The sequence below is a fragment of the Leuresthes tenuis genome, unplaced genomic scaffold (assembly GCF_036924035.1).
Source record: "Leuresthes tenuis unplaced genomic scaffold, fLeuTen1.0.hap1 SCAF_17, whole genome shotgun sequence".
NCBI lineage: Eukaryota > Metazoa > Chordata > Actinopteri > Atheriniformes > Atherinopsidae > Leuresthes > Leuresthes tenuis.
In genome coordinates this window covers 32,100,046-32,122,489 of record NW_027325371.1, presented here as the reverse complement: position 1 = coordinate 32,122,489, position 22,444 = coordinate 32,100,046, and the positions used below count along the sequence as shown (strand labels likewise).

At 40.9% G+C, this 22,444-nt stretch overlaps 2 protein-coding genes across 2 annotated transcripts in view; one reads left to right on the top strand and one right to left on the bottom strand.

Annotated features, from left to right (window-relative positions):
- Positions 1–167: 167 nt before the first annotated feature.
- Positions 168–17,125, top strand: rrn3 (RRN3 homolog, RNA polymerase I transcription factor). Its single transcript, XM_072368810.1, has 17 exons — positions 168–551; positions 843–899; positions 1,017–1,106; positions 1,233–1,362; positions 1,485–1,544; positions 1,710–1,773; positions 7,945–8,014; positions 8,138–8,236; positions 10,169–10,264; positions 13,336–13,459; positions 13,815–13,945; positions 14,232–14,362; positions 14,477–14,664; positions 14,752–14,860; positions 15,233–15,385; positions 15,964–16,048; positions 16,388–17,125. Exons 1-17 carry the CDS (start codon positions 456–458, stop codon positions 16,535–16,537), a joined length of 1,833 nt encoding a protein of 610 aa, XP_072224911.1. The 5' UTR covers positions 168–455; the 3' UTR covers positions 16,538–17,125.
- Positions 17,126–18,492: 1,367 nt separating this feature from the next.
- LOC140272899 (syntaxin-binding protein 4) overlaps positions 18,493–22,444 on the bottom strand; it is a 67,546-nt gene continuing 63,594 nt past the window's right edge. Inside the window, exons 19-21 of the mRNA XM_072368407.1 lie at positions 21,137–21,186; positions 20,872–20,993; positions 18,493–19,459 (exon numbers count right to left, since the gene is read on the bottom strand). Coding sequence (XP_072224508.1) covers positions 19,419–19,459; positions 20,872–20,993; positions 21,137–21,186 — 213 coding nt within the window. The 3' untranslated portion in view covers positions 18,493–19,418. The remainder of the gene's footprint in view (positions 19,460–20,871; positions 20,994–21,136; positions 21,187–22,444) is intronic.

Here is a 22,444-nt window from a genome sequence, read left to right as displayed (position 1 = left end):
TGTCCTACAACAAACTTCACGTCATTTTCACATACGTCACTGGAATAATTTTATTCAGTGGAGGCACAAAGATACAGAAAAGAAAAAAAGAGAGAAAGACAGGAGGAAGGAACCGGAACCCGAACTCTAAGAGTTGCGCTTGTGGGAAGACTTTGATTGTGACACTTGTGTCGCAAGCAAACACTTCCTTAAACACACGGTCTCCTTCCTCTTATGGAAATAGCGCTGTCCCATGCGCTCATCTGTTGACTGTGCAATTGGAAGTTTATTTTCCTAAAATGTGAAACGTTTTTCCAAATCAGTTCGCATTCCTCTGGGTTATTTTACCTTTACAGTGTAATGATACAACCAACATGGATTCCCCTACATAGCTCGAAGTTTGAGTTTAAGGATAGCTAAGTTAGCTCAACAGAAAAAGAAGTAAGCCATTGTTTTTGCCACGAGCGCAGTGAAAGATGGAGATAGACGGCCGGGACTTTCTGAACACTCCTCCTATGAAGACTGTAAGGTTTGGGGGCAGCGTCGCGGAGACTTTAGAGAAACACAAACGGGTGAGTGGGTATGTGGTGTTTGTGTAGCTGTACCGGAAGGTGCGCAAATGACCGGGCTCTGTACAGATTATCTATTGACAACACGGTTATGCACATACATTTCATCCACGACTGTCCCTGCTCCTGATGTTTCTTTCATTATAAAGAAAAGAAAAGCTTGAGTTCTGATCTCTCCATGCAGACATTAACACGAGAACAAAGATCTAGAGATCTAAGTTTGCTATACTGACTTACACTCACCTCACTATTAGAAAACTGTATCTGATTAGCCGTCTCTCTTATTGTTTTAAGGGAGATTCCAGTGATTATGAACTGCTGAGACATCAGCTCGCTGATCCTGAGATAAAGGTACAGCAAAGCATATGAGCTCACACTTGTTATGAAGTGAATTTTAGTTTTTCAGTGCTCTCTCTCTCTCTCTCTCTTCTCCTCCTCCTCCTCCTCCTCCTCCTCCTCCTCCAACAGGATGCTCAGATCATCAACTGGCTTCAGGAGTTTCGGAGTTGTGTGACCCAGCTGACAAAAGACCACGAGCAGCTCATTTACATAATACTGGTGAGAGAGGGACGGTTCAGATGCTCTTACTTTTGTCATTCATATTTTGCTGCAGTGGAGTGAGATGTGTTTGGCAGACTGATAATCAGATTGTACTGACATGCTTTTTTTGCATTTGCATTCCAGAGGCTTCCATGGGTTGGACGGAGCCAGGCTGTGGTGGAGGAATACATGGCCTTCCTCGGTAACCTCGTGTCAGCACAGACGGTCTACTTGTGTTCCTGCCTCAAGATGGTGGTTTCCCTCTTTACTCCCAGTATGTTGCCCTTGATTTGGGTTCAATAGTCAGATTCTCTGAATGAAATTTGAATTTAAGCTGGTCGCAGATGTGTTGTAGTAAGTAATGTTTTTTGAAATGTTATCATTGCCCATTTTTAGAGAGAGTAACCATCTGTGAGGGAGGAGTGGATTTCTCTGATTCAGACGATGAAGATGAGAGTAAGTTTTGTTTTTTTCCCCATAAAACCCATATTGTCCCATAAAATGTTTGGGTCAAATATCATTGCTACTGTTAAGCAGCATTTAAAAATAGCTTTCACCATTCTCATTTATTCTCTGCTTAAAAACAGATGAATGAACTAAGTGTTTTTCCTCTGATATAAGATCTCCCCAGAAACTTTGATCAGTGTCACGAAGCGCTCCAGATCATCATCAGATATGTTCCTTCGTAAGTCACTCACTGTTTTCCACTATTTCTTGTCTTGATTGTTTGCCTCCAAAGTTTTTAGGGCTGCCCCTGAGTAAGACCTGTCGGGTCGATTACAAGTCACAATTTACTGCAAATAATCATCAATATTTGTTGGACTTTTAACTAGATGTATCTGTTTGTCCCACACAATTTTAGCTACATGTAACACTGTGTTTTTTTAGCCACTTTTAGACTTATTTTTTGTTTGTTTTCACAAAACTATTGCTTTCTGCTTAAGATGGACTCTGCCACTCGCTGCTTATAGCACAGAGGGAGGCTTGGCATATGTGCATTACTGTAGCGATCATGAATAATACAGGTGTGCTCCATATTTAGCAGTAGCCATATGAGCGAGTGGCAGAATAGACGAGGAGCACGGTGACAGCTGACAAGGCTATGAACGTCAGTTATACTCTAGCTTCAAATGTATTAATAAGTTAAAATACACTGCTCAAAAAAATAAAGGGAACGCCTAAATAAAAATAATGTAACTCCAAGTCAATCACACTTCTGTGAAATCAACCTGTCCAGTTAGGAAGCAACACTGGTTGTGAGTCAGTTTCACCTGCTGTTGTGCAAATGGAACAGACAACAGGTGGGAATAAGAGACAATTAGCAAGACAACCCTATAAAGGAGTGGTCCTGCAGATGGGGACCACAGACCATTTCTCTGTTCTCATCCTTTCTGGCTGATGTTTTGGTCACTTTTGACTGATGCTTTAATCCAGGTCTAGGATGAGATCTCTTAAGAGACCCTCCTGTCCATGTCAATGTCCATTTCTTCTTCCTCTGGCAATACAGCCCAGTCTGTGACATCAAAGCAGTCTCTCAATGCATCACTCGCCTCTGGTGACCACTTCCTGAAAGATCTGGTAGTAACAGGAAGTCTTTGTACACAAGGTCTGTATGTGAGTTGTAGGTAGACCATACTGTGATCAGATCTACCCAGTGGTGGCAGAGACACTGCCCTGTAAGCCTCATTTCAGAGCTACACAGACTTGCTGCCAATAAGGCCGGCCCATAGCAACCATTAATATACCGTTAATTCATGTAATGAATAATGATTTTCAACTGGAATATTTATTTAATTGAGATCTAAGTGCTATTTTAGTGTTCCCTTTATTTTTTTTGAGCAATGTATAATGTATAGGCAAAAAATACACGACAAGGTGCTAACTCGAGCCTCTCAATTAACTAACCTGTGAAAATTTAGCCAGTTAAAATTTTTCTCATTAGCTACAGTTTTGTCAACACCTTTATACTCATGTTACAATTAATTGAGTTGACATTGAAAAGCACACAGGATTGTAACCAGAACTCTTCTAAGTACAAACAGTTAAATTAGTTCTTCAAAAGTCTTAGTTTTCATTGTCCACTGTGCATCTTGTCAAAAGACTTTCCTTCATGCTCACACATTCATTAAACATTCTAGAAAACATTGATCTTTAAGTGATATTGTTGTGCTGGTTTAGAAGCTGTGCTGCTTGAGTGATTTCTCCTCATACTTCCTACACTTTTTTGAACTTCTGTTGTGATGAGTTACCATGCCAACTGAAGAGTCATTTCCAAACCAGAGCCATGGATTTAGCTTCCAAGAGTCACCTATTGCCTGGAATAGACCCACAAATCAACAGCAAGTTGAAGAAGAAATACTGTAGTCAGGCAAGAACAAGACTCAGAAAGAGGTGGAGAAAGTCTTCAAATGTAAGATCACTAGCAAATAAAATGGATGAGCTAGGAGCGCTCTTAAGTAAACAGCAGGAATATTGAGAATGCAGAATTATGTCTTTCAGACATTGCTTTAGGAGCATTTACTGGACTCACAACACCTTTCTACCTTACAGACGTCAGAAGCAGTCGCAAAGCAAAGGTGGAAATATTGCAGTGCTTGTTAACAAGAGATGATGTAATCCCTGACATGTCACTTTGTGTTATTCTGTTAGTGGTGTACATCTTACCCAGCAACACCTTGTGACATCATCAGCTCAGTCATTACCAGGTTACAAACACAACAATTCGATGCACTCATAGTGATCTCTGGATATTTCCACCATGTCTCTGTTTGTCAGCAGCTCCACCAGAGAAAATAAAAAGTTGGGTTTATTCTGTATTGTGAGAGATGCATACAACTCACCTACCTGTCATCCATTAGAAAAGTCCTACCACAACGGATGCGTTGAGGTGCAGGCTGGAATGCACCCTGTGAGTCTCATGAAAATGACATCGGTGCCTTGACTTTGTTGTGAGTTACAGATTAAATTAACCTTTGTGTGGATAATACAGTGTACTCGGTGGCAGTTGGACTGCAGGTCCAGATAATTTCAGACTGGGCTGCTATGTCAGATTTAACAGCACCTTTTTTACCTTAGCCTGAATCAGAAGAAAGTTGTAGTGGAGTAATAGACATCCTGCTTTATTCCGATCAGCCCTCAGTGACTATAGACAGTTGCCCTAACATCCCACACCATGAACATTCTAGAGAGACTGCTCTATGGCACCTTTCAAGACTGTAGTTTGCTTATTAATGTTGAAGATGCAGCCGTCTTCGTGCTTCAGCAAGCCCAGTCTCATCTGGACGAAGCAGGCCCCACTGCAAGGATTGTGTACTTGAATTTCTCCAGTACTTTGAATACAACTAAGCTTGCATTGTTAAAACCTCATGAGATTAGAGGTGGGTGTCTTCGCTGAATTAACCGAGCCTTGAATATTTTTTACCTTGAGCAGCGCAAAAGCACCACAAGGGATTCTTTGTTTTCACTGTGTACACCTCTGATGTCCAGTACAAATCTGTGTCCTGTCATCTCCATTAATTTTCAGATGACCCTGCAGTTGTGGTTTGTATCGGTGAAAGACAAGAGGTTGAGTGAAGGGAACTGGTTGACCACTTTGTGGCAAGGTGTGGAAACAGTCAGCTCGTCTTTAATTAATCAAGAGGAAGGAGAAGATTGTGGATTTTAGGAATAAGCCAGTCACTATTTGTATCCCGAAAGAAGAAGAGGAGGTGGTGGAGCATGACAGGTACCTGAGTGTCCACTTGGACAATAGACCTATCTGGAAATGCAACACGGAGGCCGTCTACAACAAGCGACAGAGCCAATTGTACCTCTTGACGAGCCCTAGATACTTCAATCTTTGCAGCAGTGTTGTTGCACATCTTCTATGAATATGTGGTTGAGAGTGCTATCTGCAGCCCTGGAGACTGCTCTGGAGCTGATACTAATACTGCTCAACATAATGGACCATGCTGCACACCCCCTACATAACATAGTGATCAACCAATGAAGTGTGTTCAGAGGCTTCCTCAGCTCTGCTGCAACAAAAACTTTATAGGGGTCAGTTAATTTATAAGAGGCAGCTGTCACATTTGAAACATTTGACAGACAATAAGTGGTAAAATAAGTTCACAATACAAATTTACAATTTAACTATTAGCAATTTCCTGCCAGCATTTTATTTGCAGCAAAAGTGTTACTTTTTTATGTTTTTTAAAAATTTTTATGTGGGTTTTCTCTTTTGGATTTCCACTGAGGTCTGTGCTGCAGGGTCAGATATGCTAATTAAGTCCTTCCTGACAGCCATTGCCAGAGTGTTGGCACTGTCTTACTACTCAGGTCAACTTCAGATGTATGAACTAAAAAAAATCATAGACACTTCTAAGGGCTGTGTGTTTTTATTATTTGTGCGTAACTGCTGTGAAACTGATCAGCGGCGCTTACAAAACAAGACGGTGCACTTCAGCTCCATTAACTAAATTTGTTCTTGTTAAACAGATGAGTTTTTGTTTGTGTCTTAGAGCAAACTATTGTCAAATAGTCTGAGATGAGCATTGTATTGTTCTGATTTCTCTGCTTTCTTATCACAATCAGCACTTTTTTCTCTTCCTTCCTTCTGGGTCTCGCTTAATCACAGCAGCTCACGGTGCACTCTGTCTTTTCAGCTGATTGAATGAATGTCTGAGTTTGATTGTTCAAAGTAAACACAAGAAACTTGTGCTACAAAAGAAAATGGACCAGACTCTGCGAATAATTCCCTAAATTCAACAATTAACCTTCTAATACTAGCTCAGTACCTAATGAAGAACCTCCTGATCCCTATAAATCCCTATAGACCAGTGAGCCGTGTTGACCAACAGGTCATTGGGGTCATCAGGTGGGAACCTCCTTTCATCAGTGTTTTGTCTAGTTGGGCCCATGGCACCTCCAGGAGGCTAGACAGTGATCACTGGCGTTCCAGAGTCACTCCCCTAATGCCAGCCATCACTGCTCCTCACACCACAACAACCATATTTTCTTCCACAACAAGCTACCCCAGACTCTCACCAACTGCACACCAGTCATAACGGGGTGGGGACACAAACCCTGGTTCGGGTAGGGGGTAGAAATAGAAGAGGCAAAGATAAGTAGGAATGGGATTCAAACCCTGGTTCGGGTAGTTGTCTTTACAAACCTTAACAGCTATTCCTTAAATGAATGTTATTGTGAATAGTGAGCTTGAGATGTCTGAGATGGAAAGACAGAAATGAAATACTCACTGAAAAGGTTCCTAGAAAAGGCTTTTGTGGTCAACATGCAAACTTAACTTTGAGTTAAATACAGTTACACATTTACATGCTTTGGAAGTGATTTTTTTTCTTCTTCCTAGGAAATGCAACAAGAAATATAAAACCAATACAGTTCAATAAACAATTCTTGCATTTTGAATTACTAATGGATTAGTTTGTATTTATTTTTGGATACTTTAATTTTGTAATCTGTGCAATTTTTGTAATGTCCCACTAAGACTTATTTTCTAATGACGCATTTATTTACCATTTCTATTTTTTTGCATTTATTGTTTTCAGATGAATGGGTGTGGTAATCTGATCTGAGTCATACGAAGCAGCAGCATCAGTCAAGAGTAATATAAAGCAACTTTTTTGCCAAAAATTGAAAGTGTTGCTAGATATTGAAAAAAGACTGTCAAAGCCACAGAATGTTTTAGCTTCTTGCATCTGTTTACTTCTTTCCATATGCTTATATATACTGAACACTGATACAACTGCATTCTCAATTAAGATTCTTTCAGAGCAATTTAAGGGTTTTGTTCAGGAAAAATCCTGGTTTTATTCAATTCAATCTAGTTTTTCTTTATATGTTTATATAAATCACAACAAACATCTTCTCAAGGCACTTCAAGGATTCAGTCTAATTCAATTTTATCAGCACAGTATCACATGACACATTGACCATCCACATAGACAATGTCTTTCCTGTGTTTTTGACTACATTCACATTTACAATAACCAGTCACAGAGAAAGTTATAGATAAAAATGTTTTCACACAGAAAACAGCTTGTTAACTGCACAAATTCAAGAAGCTTGAAGGTGCTGCTGCTGCTGCTTTGTTTCTGTGCTGCTGACAGAGCCGATTTAGTACCCGATTGTTCCTGAAGTGAGAGAAATCGCTCACTTTAGCAAGGTCATCTTAGCTGTCTTCATTCAGCCAAACAAGCTGATGGAGACCGGTGAATGTGTCTCATTAACGCTTCAATATGATTAACCAATCCGTTACCCATTTATAGTCATTTTCTTACTCTTCTTACTGTTCACATAGCCCTCACCCTTCAATCGAAACACATAGGCCACTGTGTTTTAAGCATCTCGTTCATAACCACGACTGTTTTGTCTGATACCACTTATATGAGTTGGAAAAGTGGTGTTATTAATGAATAAAAGTTAGAGTATAGTTGATAAATAAAAGTTAATAAAATATAGTTTTAAAATACTTTCTTCCAAAAAATTTAAAGTGAACTTTTTTACTGTATCAACTTAATATGTGTATGATTATATTTATGCGATTTAATGTTTCTCAGGATTTATTTCCTAGATATGTTTTTAAAAAAAAATTCAAGTATTGTAAAAAAAAATTTATGTCGATTGACACGACATTTCATAGATCTGCAAGCAAATAATAACGTACATTTTGTTATACTTACTTTAACTGTTTTCTTGTAATTTGGTTTCTGTAATGACATCACTCAGTACAGACATGATCACCATCACTTTTCACTTATCACTAGCACGTCATTCACGCTGTAGGTTTCTTTCTTTCTTTATGAATACTGTTACTTTTTTTATGTATTTATCGATTGTCTTTTCTTGTTTTTGTTAGCACAAGTCGCTTTCTCATGCCCATCCTGCAAGACAACTTCCCCTTTGTACAAAAATCCTCCAGAACACTGGTAAGAGACAACTGAGGCCATATTAGCATCTCGTATTACCATGTGATTGAGAAAAATCCATGGATCTCTGGGATCTTTATGAACATTGATATTTTGATGATTGGGATTTGCTGTGGTTTACAGGAGTGTTACGTCCACAACCTTCTGAGAGTGACCGTGTATGTACCATCCATTCGTCGAGATGTGCTGGAGGTGATCATTGGAAAGTTGCTCAAACTTGATGTACGTTGTATGGTTCCATATAGTACTACTAGAACCCAACTGCTCCAGATTATTTAACTAGTAGACTCTCTGGGTGGTGGATATGGTCTCTTTGAGGCTTGTTGGCAAAATGTATTATTGAATATCCACACGCACCAGAGATTTGTTGCAGAAAGACATGTCCAATTCCAGATTTCATACATGAAAGTTTTCATATTCCGATTTTTTATTTTCTTTATTTTTGTTTTATCAAAACACTTGTTTACATCATATAGTTGCACTGGATCATATACACACGTGGACAAAATTGTTGGTACCCCTCAGTTAAAGAAGGAAAAACCCACAATTCTCACTGAAAGCACTTGAAACCTACAAAAGTAACAATAAATACAAATTCATTGAAAATTAAATAATCAAAATCAGCCATTACTTTTGAAATGTTGATTAACATAATTATTTAAAAAAAAAAAACTAATGAAATAGGGCTGGACAAAAATGATGGTACCTCATGGATTGAAAACTATTTGACCAGAGTGACATGATTAACTCAGGTGTGTCCTTTAATTGACATCACAGGTGTTTCCAAACTCATAATCAGTCAGTCTGCCTATTTAAAGGGAGACAAGTAGTCACTCTGCTGTTTGGTGAAAAGGTGTGTACCCCACCGAACATGGACAACAGAAAGCGGAGGAGAGAATTGTCCCAGGACATCCGAAAAAAGATTATAGACAAACATCTTAAAGGTGCAGGCTATAAGACCATCTCTAAACAGCTTGAAGTTCCTGTGACAACAGTGGCTCATATTATTCAGAAGTTCAAGACCCACGGGACAGTAGCCAACCTCCCTGGACGTGGCCCCAAGAGGAAAATTGATGAAAGATTGAAGAGACAGATCGTTCGAATTGTATCCAAAGAGCCCAGGACAACCTCCAAAGAAATTAAAGGTGAACTCCAAGGCCAAGGTACATCAGTGTCAGATCGCACCATTCGTCGTTGTTTGAGCCAAAGTGGACTTCATGGGAGACTGGGACCACTGCTGAAAAAAAAATCATAAAAAAGCGAGACTGGAATTTGCAAAAATGCATGTTGACAAGCCACAAAGCTTCTGGGAGAATGTCCTTTGGACAGATGAGACCAAACTGGAGCTTTTTGCTAAGGCACATCAACTCTATGTTCATAGACTGAAAAACCAAGCATATGAAGAAAAGAACACTGTCCCTACGGTGAAACATGGAGGAGGCTCAGCAATGTTTTGGGGCTGCTTTGCTGCATCTGGCACAGGGTGTCTTGAATGTGTGCAAGGTAAAATGAAATCTGACGACTATCAAGGCATTCTGGAGAGAAATGTGCTGCCTAGTGTCAGAAAGCTTGGTCTCAGTCGCAGGTCATGGGTCCTCCAACAGGACAACGATCCAAAACACACAGCCAAAAACACCCAAGAATGGCTGTGAGAAAATCGTTGGACTATTCTAAAGTGGCCTTCCATGAGCCCAGATCTGAATCCCATTGAACATCTGTGGAAGGAGCTGAAACATGCCATTTGGAGAAGACACCCATCAAACCTGAGACAACTGGAGCAGTTTGCTCATGAGGAGTGGGCCAAAATACCTGTTGACAGCTGCAGAACGCTCATTGACAAATACAGAAACCGTTTAATTGCAGTGATTGCCTCAAAAGGTTGTGCAACAAAATATTAAGTTTTTTTTTTGATAATTATGTTAATCAACAATTAAAAAGTAATGGCTGATTTTGATTATTTAATTTTCAATAAATTTTCATTTATTGTTACTTTTGTAAGTTTCAAGTGATTTCAGTGACAATTGTGGGTTTTTCCTTCTTTAATTGAGGGGTACCAACAATTTTGTCCACATGTGTATGACACATGATGTCTCCAACAAGTAGCTGGTGTGACATGTGAGTCCTTTATGTCTAACAGTGAGTGGTGTATTTCAGGTGAGTGCATCCCGGACAGACATTGAGGAGGCAGAGGAGACCGCAGCGCAGAACCAGAGGGCGGAGGAGCAGCCTGAGGAGGGACTCTTTGACATGGTAACAGCTGGAACATTATCTGTTGGAAAGTTTCACTGTCGATACTGAGGTCTTGTTGCTAAGGATATGAAGTTAGCACAGATGAAACGGGAACAATAGTAACAAAGTTTGCACAGATAAAACATGAGCAAGAGTTCTAATGGAAGTTGAAAGATATCAGCTAAATATAGTCAGGCTCACCTCAATGCATAGCAAAGGCTCTGAAACCAACGTACTTAGACTTAGACTTTATTGTCATTCAGAAGCACATTCGCAATGTACATTTGAATGAGATTTTGTTGCGAACTCCAAGAGAACAGAAGATAGTAAAACAGTATAAATATAAAGTAAAAAATATATATATAAAAGAAATAGAAACCGCATAAAGTTCACATTGTCCATGTAAAGTGACTAGTGTCATATGTATGGGAAGGGGGGTTATTGGGAGTTTAGCAGTCTTATGACATGGGGGGATGAAGCTGTTGTGGAATCTGGCTGTTCTGCTTTTGATGCTCCTGAACGTCTTACCAGAGGGTAGCGGGGAAAACAGTCCATTTTGGGGGTGGGAGGGGTCTTTGAGTCCTGCCGAGAAGCTGGACTTATCCCGAGCTGGACTTTATCCCTCTCTCAAGTTGCACTGGGTGGAAGACTGCAGGCGAACATGGGCTTATTTGTTGTCCCCTGTCTGTGCACTCGAGCGTTTTTAGTTTTCCCTGGTGGACAAGTGGGTGGCTTCCCTGTGCCTTTGGGTCAGGGGTCTGACTGCTGCTTACATGCCTAACAGTGCAGAGTACCCAGCCTTCTTGGAGTCTCTTGTGGGTTGTGGGAAGTTTCACAGCCTGGGGATTCCAATGTCCCACTGGAGGGATGTGATTGGGAGGAATAGCTTGCCCGATCTGAACCCAAGCGGTGTATTATTGTTGGACTTTGCTAGTCATAGAATAAACACCATGTTCATGCATTGGAATGTCCATATGTGCACCTAGGGCACCCTAGGTGGCAGATTCATGATCGATTTTGTAATCGTGTCATGAGAACTAAGACCACATGCCTTGTACACTCGGCTGAAGAGTGGAGCTGAGTTGTCAATTGATCACCACATGGTGGTTATGGATAAAGTAGCGGGGCAGAATACTGAACCCAAGTGTCAAGTGAGGGTGTGATGAGAAAGTTTGGCAGAGGCCCCTGTCAGATCTTCAATTTCCATGTCCGGCAGAGCTTCTCAAACATTTGACTGGAACGCTGAGTCTGCATGGGCCGTGTCCCTGGCCTTCAAAGCAGTAAGGTGGTCGGTGCTTGTTATGGCAGCAACCCTTGAACACTTCAGGTGATTTAGCTTCTGCTGAAGCAACTTGCATGATCCGACAGGCCAAGCAGAATGTGGCATGGGCAGTTTCGGCAACAAAATCTCAGTTTTGGGAAGAGTTTGGCAAGACTATTGAAAATTACTTCTGGTCTGCCTCAAAGAGGTTGTGGCAAACCATTACACCTCAGAAAGTGGTGCTTCGTCAACACTGTTTACAATGGGGATAGAGTGCTGCTGACCACGTCTTGGGCTATCGTATGACTGTTGAGTGAATACTTTGAGGATCTTCTCAACTCAAAAAATTATTCCACAATGAAAGCAAAGGCAGGAGAGTTTGGTGGTACTCACTTATCACTAGGGCTGAAGTTGCAGAGATAGTCCAACAGTTCTGTGGTAAGGCCCTGGATGTTGCTGGGCTGTCTTGGTTAGCCTGTGCAACTTTACATTAAGGAATGATAAAATGCATTAACACTGACAGATCTTGGTGATCGTCCCTCTTTTTAAAAAGGGGGACTACATGCTGTGTTCCAACTACAGAGGGATCACACTTTGCAGTTTCTTTGGGAAAGTCTATGCAAGATGGATAGTCCAGCAGTTAGTTAGATCACAGATTATTGTGAGCTATTCGATCCCAGTGCAGCCAAAGTGAGAACGTGATTTGCATTGCCGTCTGTAAATCATACTAATTTCCGGTTGGCGTAGGACTCAGCAAGGGTTGCCTTTTCGTCACAGATTCTGTTCATAACTTTTATGGACCAATAGTGAAACAACGTGGATAATAAACAGCGCCTCCAGGTGTAAGACTTTTGTTCTCAATCCCACTCTAGGTTAGGTGTAAATTGTTGCCTAAAGTGGAGGAAGTATCTTAGGGCCTTCCTCATGAGTGAAGGTAGAAGGGAGAGGGTGTGGCTGGCAGTGATGTAGATGCGTTACTGATCTATCACGATGAAGAGAGAGTATAGTCTGAAAGCAATGCTGTTGATTTACCAGTAAATCTCTGTTCCAGCCCTTACCCTTACCTATGGTAATGAGCTGTGGGGACTGACCAAAAAAAGAAATTGAGATTGCAACCACAGAAACGAGCTTCGTCCAAAGGATGGCTGGGCTCACCCTTGGGGGATAGCGTGAAGAGCTTAGTTAACTGATAGGAGTAGTAGTCAGAGTAGTATCTGTAACTCCTCTGCATTGGTTTGGCCAACTGGTTAGGTCGTACCTTCTGGATGCCTTGAGAACAAAGGTGTCCTCTCAAAAGTTGGAGGAGATGGCTGGGGAGAGGGAGATTTGGAGAGCTCTGCTTGGACAACCTGCAACCTGGTTTCAGAAAAGGGATGGATGGATGGATGGATGGATGGATGGATGGATGGATGGATCACACGAATAAATTGTATGACAGTATTTTGGGGCAGATTTTGGTATGCTTATATCTAGAAATTATGGAGCTGAAACATTAGTTTGTGGGTTTTTGAAGCTTTTACCTCAAGTTTGTGTGCCAAACAGCTGCTGAAGTTTATATATATATATATAGTTTATATATATATATATATATATATATATATATATATATATCAAATGAAAGAAAAGTTTGTCGTAGCTGCTTAGATTAGATAAATGTTATTCACAATCTTACAAGAAATAGTAGGACTCTGTATTTGATGAAAGTAGAACATTTTTAAGCTTTCATAATTAGAACAGTGTCAGTGACACTCAGCTTGAAACCCTTATTTTTTTTACATCTTTATTAATTCAAACAAAGACATTCTTAGTTCCCTGTGTGTGTTCCCATCAGGATGAGGACGTATCAGCTGATCAGCCCTCCAGGACCGATGTGATGGCCCATCCAGTGGCTGAGAGACTGGACACTCTCATGGCTGTGCTCATGGCTTACATCAGGGACGTCTGCCATGTCAACGGTAGATGAATTGATCATCAGCTCTTAATAGTCTTTTAACTTCAGGCTCAGAGTGGGGGAAAAAAATGCATATTTGAAATGAAGAAATTGAAGTGTGTCTTTACAGTAACTTAAACTGCAAACATTTTCTGCAGATGACAATCCTCCGTCACTTGCATTCTTTGCTTAGCTCGCTTTGAAAATCAGCTTTTGCGATGTAGAATGTTTGAAAATATCTGCTGGTCTGAAGGAAACATGTCAGCATCAGCAGCTGAGCGATTTTAACTTGTTTTCATCCTTGTAAATTGGACATTTTTTTCCGCTGTAAAGCGTGTCATCCTGTTATCTGGTCTTTAGTGTTGTGTCCTCTCTTGCAGGCTCATTTCATGTGGAAAGGACGAAGGAGCTGTACAAAGATTTGTTGAATGTGTTTGACAAGCTCATTCTGCCTACACATGCTTCCTCTCATGTCCAGTACACAATGTTTTACCTCTGCAGCTTCAAACTGGTCAGTATTTCACACAATGCCTTTATTATGTGATGTGAGCACGTCGAGCTCAGCTATGACACATTTGTCTTACACTGCTATCTGCCCGGCTCAACTGCTTGTGACGTCACTCACTAAATTAAAGAAATAATTATTGATCAATATTCAGCATACATTCCTTTGTTTTTCTTAGGTATGTCTAAATATGATGACCATAAATGATGAATTTTGCATTTAAATTAACTTAAGCACTGTGGATCTCACAAATGTGAGATATGTAGTAAACAATCTGTATTGTTTATCTCAGGCCCTGGCAGAGGCCTACCTGGATCACTTGTGGAAGATTCTACAGAACCCCTCTCAGCCTGCTGTCCTCCGCCAGGCTGCCGCTGGATATCTGGGAAGCTTTCTTGCCCGAGCTAAGTTCATCCCTGTGCTGTGAGTAGATGTGTAGTTTCTGCTGAATGAAAACACGAGAGGCAGCTGAAGCTAAAGTGTGCCTCTGACCTGTTGTGGTATTGCTTGGTCCACTCTGTTCTCCATATCCTCCAGTACTGTGCGGGCATGTCTGGACTTGCTTATCTCTTGGATTCATTGCTACATCGACAGCCAGGACAACAGTGGCAAACAAGTCTGCTGTGACATCAGCCTGCATGGGCCCTTCTATGCTGCCTGCCAGGCCGTCTTCTACACGCTTGTCTTCAGACACAGAGCCATGCTGGAGGCCAGCATGAAGAAAGGTAAACCACTAGCCTCTACAGTGTTCCTAGTTTGCTTTTCAAAATGGAAAACTAAGTCCAAAGTGTGTCTCTTTGTGTTTGCATCAGGCCTGGAGTACATGCAGAGTCTGAATTTGGAGCGGATTGTGATGTGTCAGCTGAACCCTCTCAAAGTGTGCCTGTCCTCAGTCACCAGCATGTTTGCTGCCATCACCAGGTACACACATCCTGTTCTGCTCTGTCAGTGGCTCAACTCATCCAGACCAACACTGGGCATCTGAGACGTTAGAGTTTTGATTTGAATAATTTGATTTGAATGTCTAACCAGTGTCTAACCTAACTGGTGTCAGTTGAATGCAATGAAAGTATTGATCAGTGCTAGTCAATCTATTGATGTTTCCAATAATTGGCATTATTAGAATAATTCTGATGTAGCCCATGAAGAGTTTCATGAACAGTTATTCCTTTAAATGGAGCTAGTGTAAGTTTCTTTTTGAGCCATCTAGTTACCAGTTGACATAAACCAGAGCTCTGTGTCAACATTCCCTTGCAGACAGTGTTTAAACTCATGCTGATGGTTTTGTTGCAGAAAGTATCAAGTAGTGTTCTGCTACACCATCATAGAGAGGAATAACCGGAATGCGCTACCGGTGGTCCGCAGCTCAGGAGGAGGAGACGGGGTGACCACCAACACCAACCCACTGGACAGCTTCTTCCCTTTTGACCCTTACCTCCTCAGGAAGTACATGACAACTTGTTCTCTGTGATCATGTTTGCTGATGAAATAGCCAACATGTATTGTATGTCCTTTGCCTTTGTCTGACCACAGCAGTCACAGCTGATACTTATCCTCCTAAGGGACAAAAGTAAAGGTTTTATCAGAACTCGGATAGTTTTTGTGCTCCTTTGGTGCTCCTGTCATGTAAGATACCTTTTTTTATCAGTAAGATGAAAACAGATTTGCAGTTGGCTGAGATGCACAATTTGAGATATATTTATAGAACTAAAATATCACATAAGTGCATCTGCACTGGAGCACCCGAAGGATGTGACTTCATGGTCAATTGAAACTAAGTTTTAATTGGTTTGAAAACATGCGGAATGAATGTGTCTGTGTTATGGTATTATTTCCAAATGGTTTGGAATATCAATATTTTTCTAAGTATTGTAGAAAATAGAAATTCCAATATTGCAACAGCAAACTCACTTCCAATGTTCATGAAACGGTGAGTGGAAACAGACATTCATTTATTTTCCTGTCTGGACAGGACAACACAAAATGCAAAAATAAAACCTAACCAAGTGTCTGTGTGTTTACAGGTCTGGTCACCTGATTGAGCCACTGTACCAGGTCTGGGATGAACTAGCAGACATGGAACTGCTTCCCACCAAAACAGGCCAACAGGTGAGATTGTGAAAGCTTCAAAGGTTTTCTGTGAGGCCTTTATTGATTGTTGAGGTGCCAAAAATGTAGAGATGCATGTCGGATTTAAAAAAAAAAAAAAAAAGAAAGAAAAGAATTATGGCTTCAACCTTACTGTTATTTATGATTATCTTCCAATTGATTATTTTCAGAAAATATTAGAAAATGCCATAAAAATGTCTCAAGCCCAGAGCGGTGCAGTCAGAGGAATTTTCAAATTGGCGGTCAAAACCCCACAGATAATCAATAATAATCACAAAAACAGAATAAATTGGCATGTAATCATTTTAAGCCGACCGTGGTTGATTCTTTTTTTTTTAGGGCTCAAAGGAGGACGAGGATGACTTCTTGTGTGGGGACACGCCAAAGACTGAGGGCATCCTGGGAATGACACCCAGCTCCTACGATTCAAACATCTGCAGTCCAAGTAGCGTGGGCTCACCCCCCATCGCCCGCCACCGGCCATTCTAGTTGTAGATCCTTGCCATGGACTGTTATTTTTGGCAGATCAGCTTGGTTTTAACCAGAAGCACTTTCTCTGCGAGCCCTCTGAGAGACCTTTTCTTTTCTCAGAGAGAGAGAGAAAGCAGCCTCAGGCTGCACGGACATTAACCTGCACAGCGACTCTTCCTCTGAAAATCCACATTATGTGTTGAGCCTACTAACAGTTGAACTGTGGAACACATCAGCCAGGCCCACCTCATATAAGACTGATGTCTGCTCATCGAAGAATATTCTAATGTGTTGCTCAGACTTTTTAACATTGTTCATTACAGTAAAAGGCCGTTGTGGCATGTGCAAAACATTTAAATAATTAAAAATCATTAAAAGAGCCCTCAAACTCCTGATGATCACATCCAAATTTAAATTCTAAGGTGTTTAGTTTTAAATGAACAGATCAACACTGTACACAACTTTTTCTGTTTCAATTTCTGTATAGATGAAAATGCAACTTCAATAAAACTGAGGTAACAGTGCTGTTACGTCATAGCCGTATTTGTTTATTTATGATTCTCCTTTTACTGAAGCTGTAGGAACATGAAACAACTTCCCTATAAACATTTTAGAGATGTAGACGTTCAAGTCCAAACGGCTCAACAGCGTTTTTATTTTGTCACACACACACACACACACACACGGATGCATCAGTAGGCAAGTCGAACCATCCACCTTGCCATTCGCAGCCGCCCCTTTTAATACATTTGCATTTTACGTTGCTCAAGTTGCCCACCCACATTTATGGAGGACAGGTTAAGCTACAGGCTTCTCCAGTGTTATTAAGACTCTCTCCATGGAAATACTGTGGGCAAAAACATTCTGGACAAAATGGCACTGAAAAGTCATTACTTTACTTGCAGCTCCTCTAATGCTGTACAGTAAACTGAGCTGAGACTATTCACGGCTGGTTGATTGACTGCAGATTAGGTAAGCAGTTAGAGCTCCCTTTTCTGTTATTTGTTTCTCCATTTTCAAAGGTCAAAAACAGCAAACACAAGTTTGATCATTTCAGGATAACCTGAGTAGGTTTATTAAAATGAGAGGCGTCCTCACCAGCAGTCAGTATTGGGCTTTTGTTATCAGTGTTTGTATCCACTGAACCAGATCAGTGCCATTGTTGAATCTTTGGCTCTCTTCATTGTAGGAGGCTTCACATAGTCACCCCTCCTTTTTGCTTTAGCATTCTTGCCTAAATACGATTATCTCAGTTTTAGACTGTTTTAATTACAATTTCATGAAAAGTTTTAAAGAACAGTCCATGTCGGCAATAAAATAAAATGCAAGAAACAACAGGCACCATTATTTTCCTTTACAGCTGGGAACATGCAGTATGGATTTAATGCCAGAAACAAGACCCGTGTCACACAAATGAAACTGCTTTAACCTCTGAGCATGCTCTGCTTATTTTCAATTGCTTCATATGCTGAAGGTGTCTCACATAATTGAATTAATGTTTTCTGGTGGGTTGCACGGTTCTGTGGTGATTATTTTTGTCACCTCACAGCGAGAGGGCTCCTGGTTCCAGGCTGGGGCCTTTCTGTGTGGAGTTTGCATGTTCTCCCTGTGTATGCATGGGTTCTCTCCAGGTACTCCATCTTCCTCCCACCACCCAAAAACATGCATGTTAGGTTGATTAGTGACTCAAAATTGAACCCTAGGAATGACTGGGCATGGATGGTTATTTGTCTCGTTTGTCTCTGTGATGGGTTGAGGATTTGTCTTTTACGAAGATACAAAACCAACCCTTACCAGATAAATATCAATTTTATATAAACATGGTATAAAGTAAAGGAGGACTGTGGAGTTGGTCTTCTTCATATTGTTCTCTTCTCTTACCATTTTAGAACATTGTAACCCAGTAGAAAACACTGTTTTAATAATGTTAAAAGTATTCAAATTTGAGACCAGGTCCAATCATCAGTTATTCCTTTATTATAAAACATAACAGAAAGAACATGAGGCCACACCAAAGATTCAATCTGATTGAATAACAGGATATATCAGTTTTTAATGTATCTGTAGCCGTCTGTATAAATAAAACAATGTTCCACATGTAGCCTATGACTGACATCTGCTTAGACTCTGACTTCCAAACACAAGCTTTGAACAGCTGGAGCTACAGCAACAGAAAAGCCTCTCCTCTGGATGTGGAAGACACAAACCACACAGTGACATGAAGCTGCAGTGCTCAGGCACAGGATCTTTAAAAACTTAATTTCTTGCCTTTTATTAATGTGTATGAGTAAGAGCATGAGGAGAGTTATTATGACAGTGAAGCGACAGGGTTTGGTTTTCTACATTTTGCTCGACAGTTCATCACATAAGTGGCAGAGCAAACAAGCTGGGGTTTGAGACAGAGGCAGATGGCAGCAAATTATTATGACACATTAGAGGACTCTGAACAGTTCAGCTCACAATTGTCCTGTCCAACCAAATAAGCCCTCCTTCACATGCAATGCATGAAGCAAATCTGTGTGTATGTGTGTGTGTTGGGCTACAAAATAGGTCAGGGAAGAGTATTAACAAGGTTTACAGCAGCAAATGTGGTGTTGTGAGCTCGGTCATGCAAAACTTCAACACCACCTGCTGTAAAAAGTAACAATAGTATTTGGCAGAAATTCGACACATCCCACTGCTGAACGCTGCAGAGAGACTGAAATATTTCAGCTCCAGACACTAATCTGCGTGCGAGCAAGCTTCGGCATAGAAACTGTGTCCAGATTTGTTCAAGTCAAGTCTTTATTTTCTTAAGTTGTACCCGAATGGCGTTGTATCCTGTCGTTGACTGTGGTGAAGGTTCAGCTGCTCATTCAGCCTCTCTCTTGATGGGGCATGTCCTCCAGTCCTCGTTGGCTCAGACGTGATGAGAACTGGAATCTGACGTGGCATCTGATGCTGCAAGTCAAGCACAGTTGAAAGGGAAATAAAAACTTTCAAGTTAGTCACAAGAACAGTACTTGAGCTGAAATGCCTTGAGAATGTTGTGCAAGTTCACATTTCACAAAAACTAGTTCAAAATTCAGTTCACTCAGATTAAAGCTGAATGCGTTCAAGTGCACAGTTTACCATTTGAAATGCTGAACTCAATTCTAAGTTAACAAACTAGTTTGAAATCATTTCTCACTTTTTTGTTGGAGCTCCTCTAAATGTTCCTCCTTACTTGGAACATAAAACATGATGTTTTTAATGTATAGCCTACAGAGTGCATTTGAGCCCTGACAGGGATTTTTGTGGGTTTAAATGCAATTTTGTACTCAGAGGTCACATACCTTATACAGTTTACATCATAGAAATTCTGCTTCTGTCAAGTTAAATAAAACTTCAATGGCTCTAAATTATTAAAAACAGTGGGGCTCAATCAGTTTACATCAGTATACATCAGTTAAATTCATTGTGCTGTGACACGAGCTTACTCCATGGAGTAAGAAATCAGCACCCTCCTCAATGACAAGATGGTCAATACGGCCCTGCCCGCCACAGTGCATCCAAATTATACAAGCATATAATTTACTCTGTAGCCTGCCTTCCTCTTGTCTCATGTCCTACCTACAAGTTAACTTTTTTGCACAACATTACAAGTGCTCTCCTCTTGCTTTCTGCTGTGTAAAGTTGACTATTATATCCTTTAGATTCAACTGGTAGGCTTTATTAACTCCTTTATAGCTGTCCTCTTAACCCCGCTTTTGTTTTAGTACTTCAGTTTTTGTATGGTATGGTATATGGTAGTTACAGTTACGGTAGTTACTTTGTCTGGTACAGAAATTATTCTAAAGTCTGCTAGCTTCTGCCAGAGCATGCAGCCACGAGGTGTGTTCAGGCTAAACTCATCACGACACATTCACTGTCGAGAAGAATGTTGTTCAAAGCTGTGAAAATGAGCTGTGTTTGCTAAGTTGAAAATTGTAATTGTGAAAACTGGCTTGTAATTTATTTTAAGCATTTTTTGTTTTTGCAATTCAGCAGCACTTATCCTAAAATAGAATTGAATCAACCAAAACATATAGCACTTCTCAAGGAAGTAATACTTTTAACTGTTCATGGTTGTTTTTAACACACTTATTCCCATTGGTACCTTTGTAAGAAATTAAATTAAATGAAAATGCCATTAGTAGGTCTAAAATCTATGTTACTGACACAAATCATTTTTATCCTGAAAAGGGAATTAGTTTTGTTCAATTATATTCAATTTCAATATGTTTCATTTCTAGAGTGCAAAATCATAACAAATGTCATCTCAAGGCTTTTTAAAGATATAGTCTAATCCTTGAGATAAAGCATTGTTGAAGAACACTGTAGCATTCTGTTACCTTTGTCATCAGCAGGGACTCCTTCCACAAGCTCTTTGGCCTCTACAGCCAGCTGGAAGGCAGGATCGGGAAGTGGCGACGGGGTGTCAGGGCTGTCTGTAGCTGGAGACGACCTGCTGCTCCTGATGTGCACACACACACACACACACACACACACACACACACACACACACACACACACACACACACACAAGGGAAGGAATTACAGCAGGAGCTCTACTGAAGGCTGTAGAGGACAAATAATGTGACATCAAGGGTTTCTTACCCGCCCTGTCCTCCAAAAAGACTGGGTGTTGTCAGCACGTTGTGGACATTCTGTTGAGAAAGATAGTGTAACAATCATGTGAAGTTCTCCGCCAGAGCTTTCGTGTCAGTTGTGACGACCCCCCGCTCCAATAGTTGTCCCTGTCTTTGCTGTTGTTTCTCCCTTTTGTAGGGAGTAAAGCCTAGTCTATTCTTCTGCGTCACGTCAACGTCGTCATTGAGCATTCAAAGTTCTGCGTCGAAGGAGTGCATTGCTCTGCAATTCACCATGCCGCTTGGGGGGGTGTCTGTGTGTTTGTGTGGTTTCAGGGGTTATAGCCAAATTTTTCTTCCGGTCACAGTTAACAACAGTAAACAATGGCAACCAAGGTGGAGCAGCTGTATTTGCAGTTGGAGCTCATCAATATTGAAGAACAAATGCTTATATTGGAAATGTTGAAGCGCAGGCGACCGAGAAGACGTTTGCGGAGGTGGCAGCGTCTTTTTCATTTATTTATTCTTATTTTCTTCGAGTATTGGCCGTCTGTAATGCTTTGTGTGTATGTGTGCTGGCTTTACGACTGATATGTGAGTGGATGACAAAGTTAGCAGGGCGGAGTCGAGTGTGAGGGACGGAGGCCTGTGCGTGTGTGGAGAGAGTGAGAGACCATTTTAGTGTCGTTTTTAGCGTGGTTACGGCCAACAGTAACCATTCATGCTCTATAATAAACCGACTGTTTGTGGAATAGCTCTTCGTCATCCTTTCAGCAACAATATATACTGTACATACATAATGCTATGCAAGACATAGTTTCCAAGTAAATGCAGTGACTTTGTATTATAAGAATAAGAATAAGAATCCATTTATTCGTCCCACCATGGAGAAATTGTTACGTAGTTATTTAGTAACAGGCAATAACTAATAACTATACTGACAATCCGTTCGCGGAAAATCAGGACTGGCTTTGACAAACACCGGCAACAGTCATGGCACCTTAAGGGGTGGATGTTATTCTTGGTAATGATCTTGCTGGGATCCATGTGTGGGCTGATGGTTTGCCGCTTCCACCCATAGTAACATCTTCACCTGTGGTTACAGGAAAGCTAGATGAGAGTGCTCAGTGTTTTCCTGGAGTTTTCACGGCTTGTGCTGTGACACGAGCTATGTGCCGTGTTGAGTCTGAGTCTACTACTGACCTTGAGGAGGACATAGCAGGGGAGAGTGAGCTCTTCTCTATAGACACCCCTGAGTCTTTTTTTGTCCGTTTCTCGCAGTGACCTGCTGGCGGAGCAGAGAGCAGATCCCTCTCTGAGTCAGTTGTTTGATCAG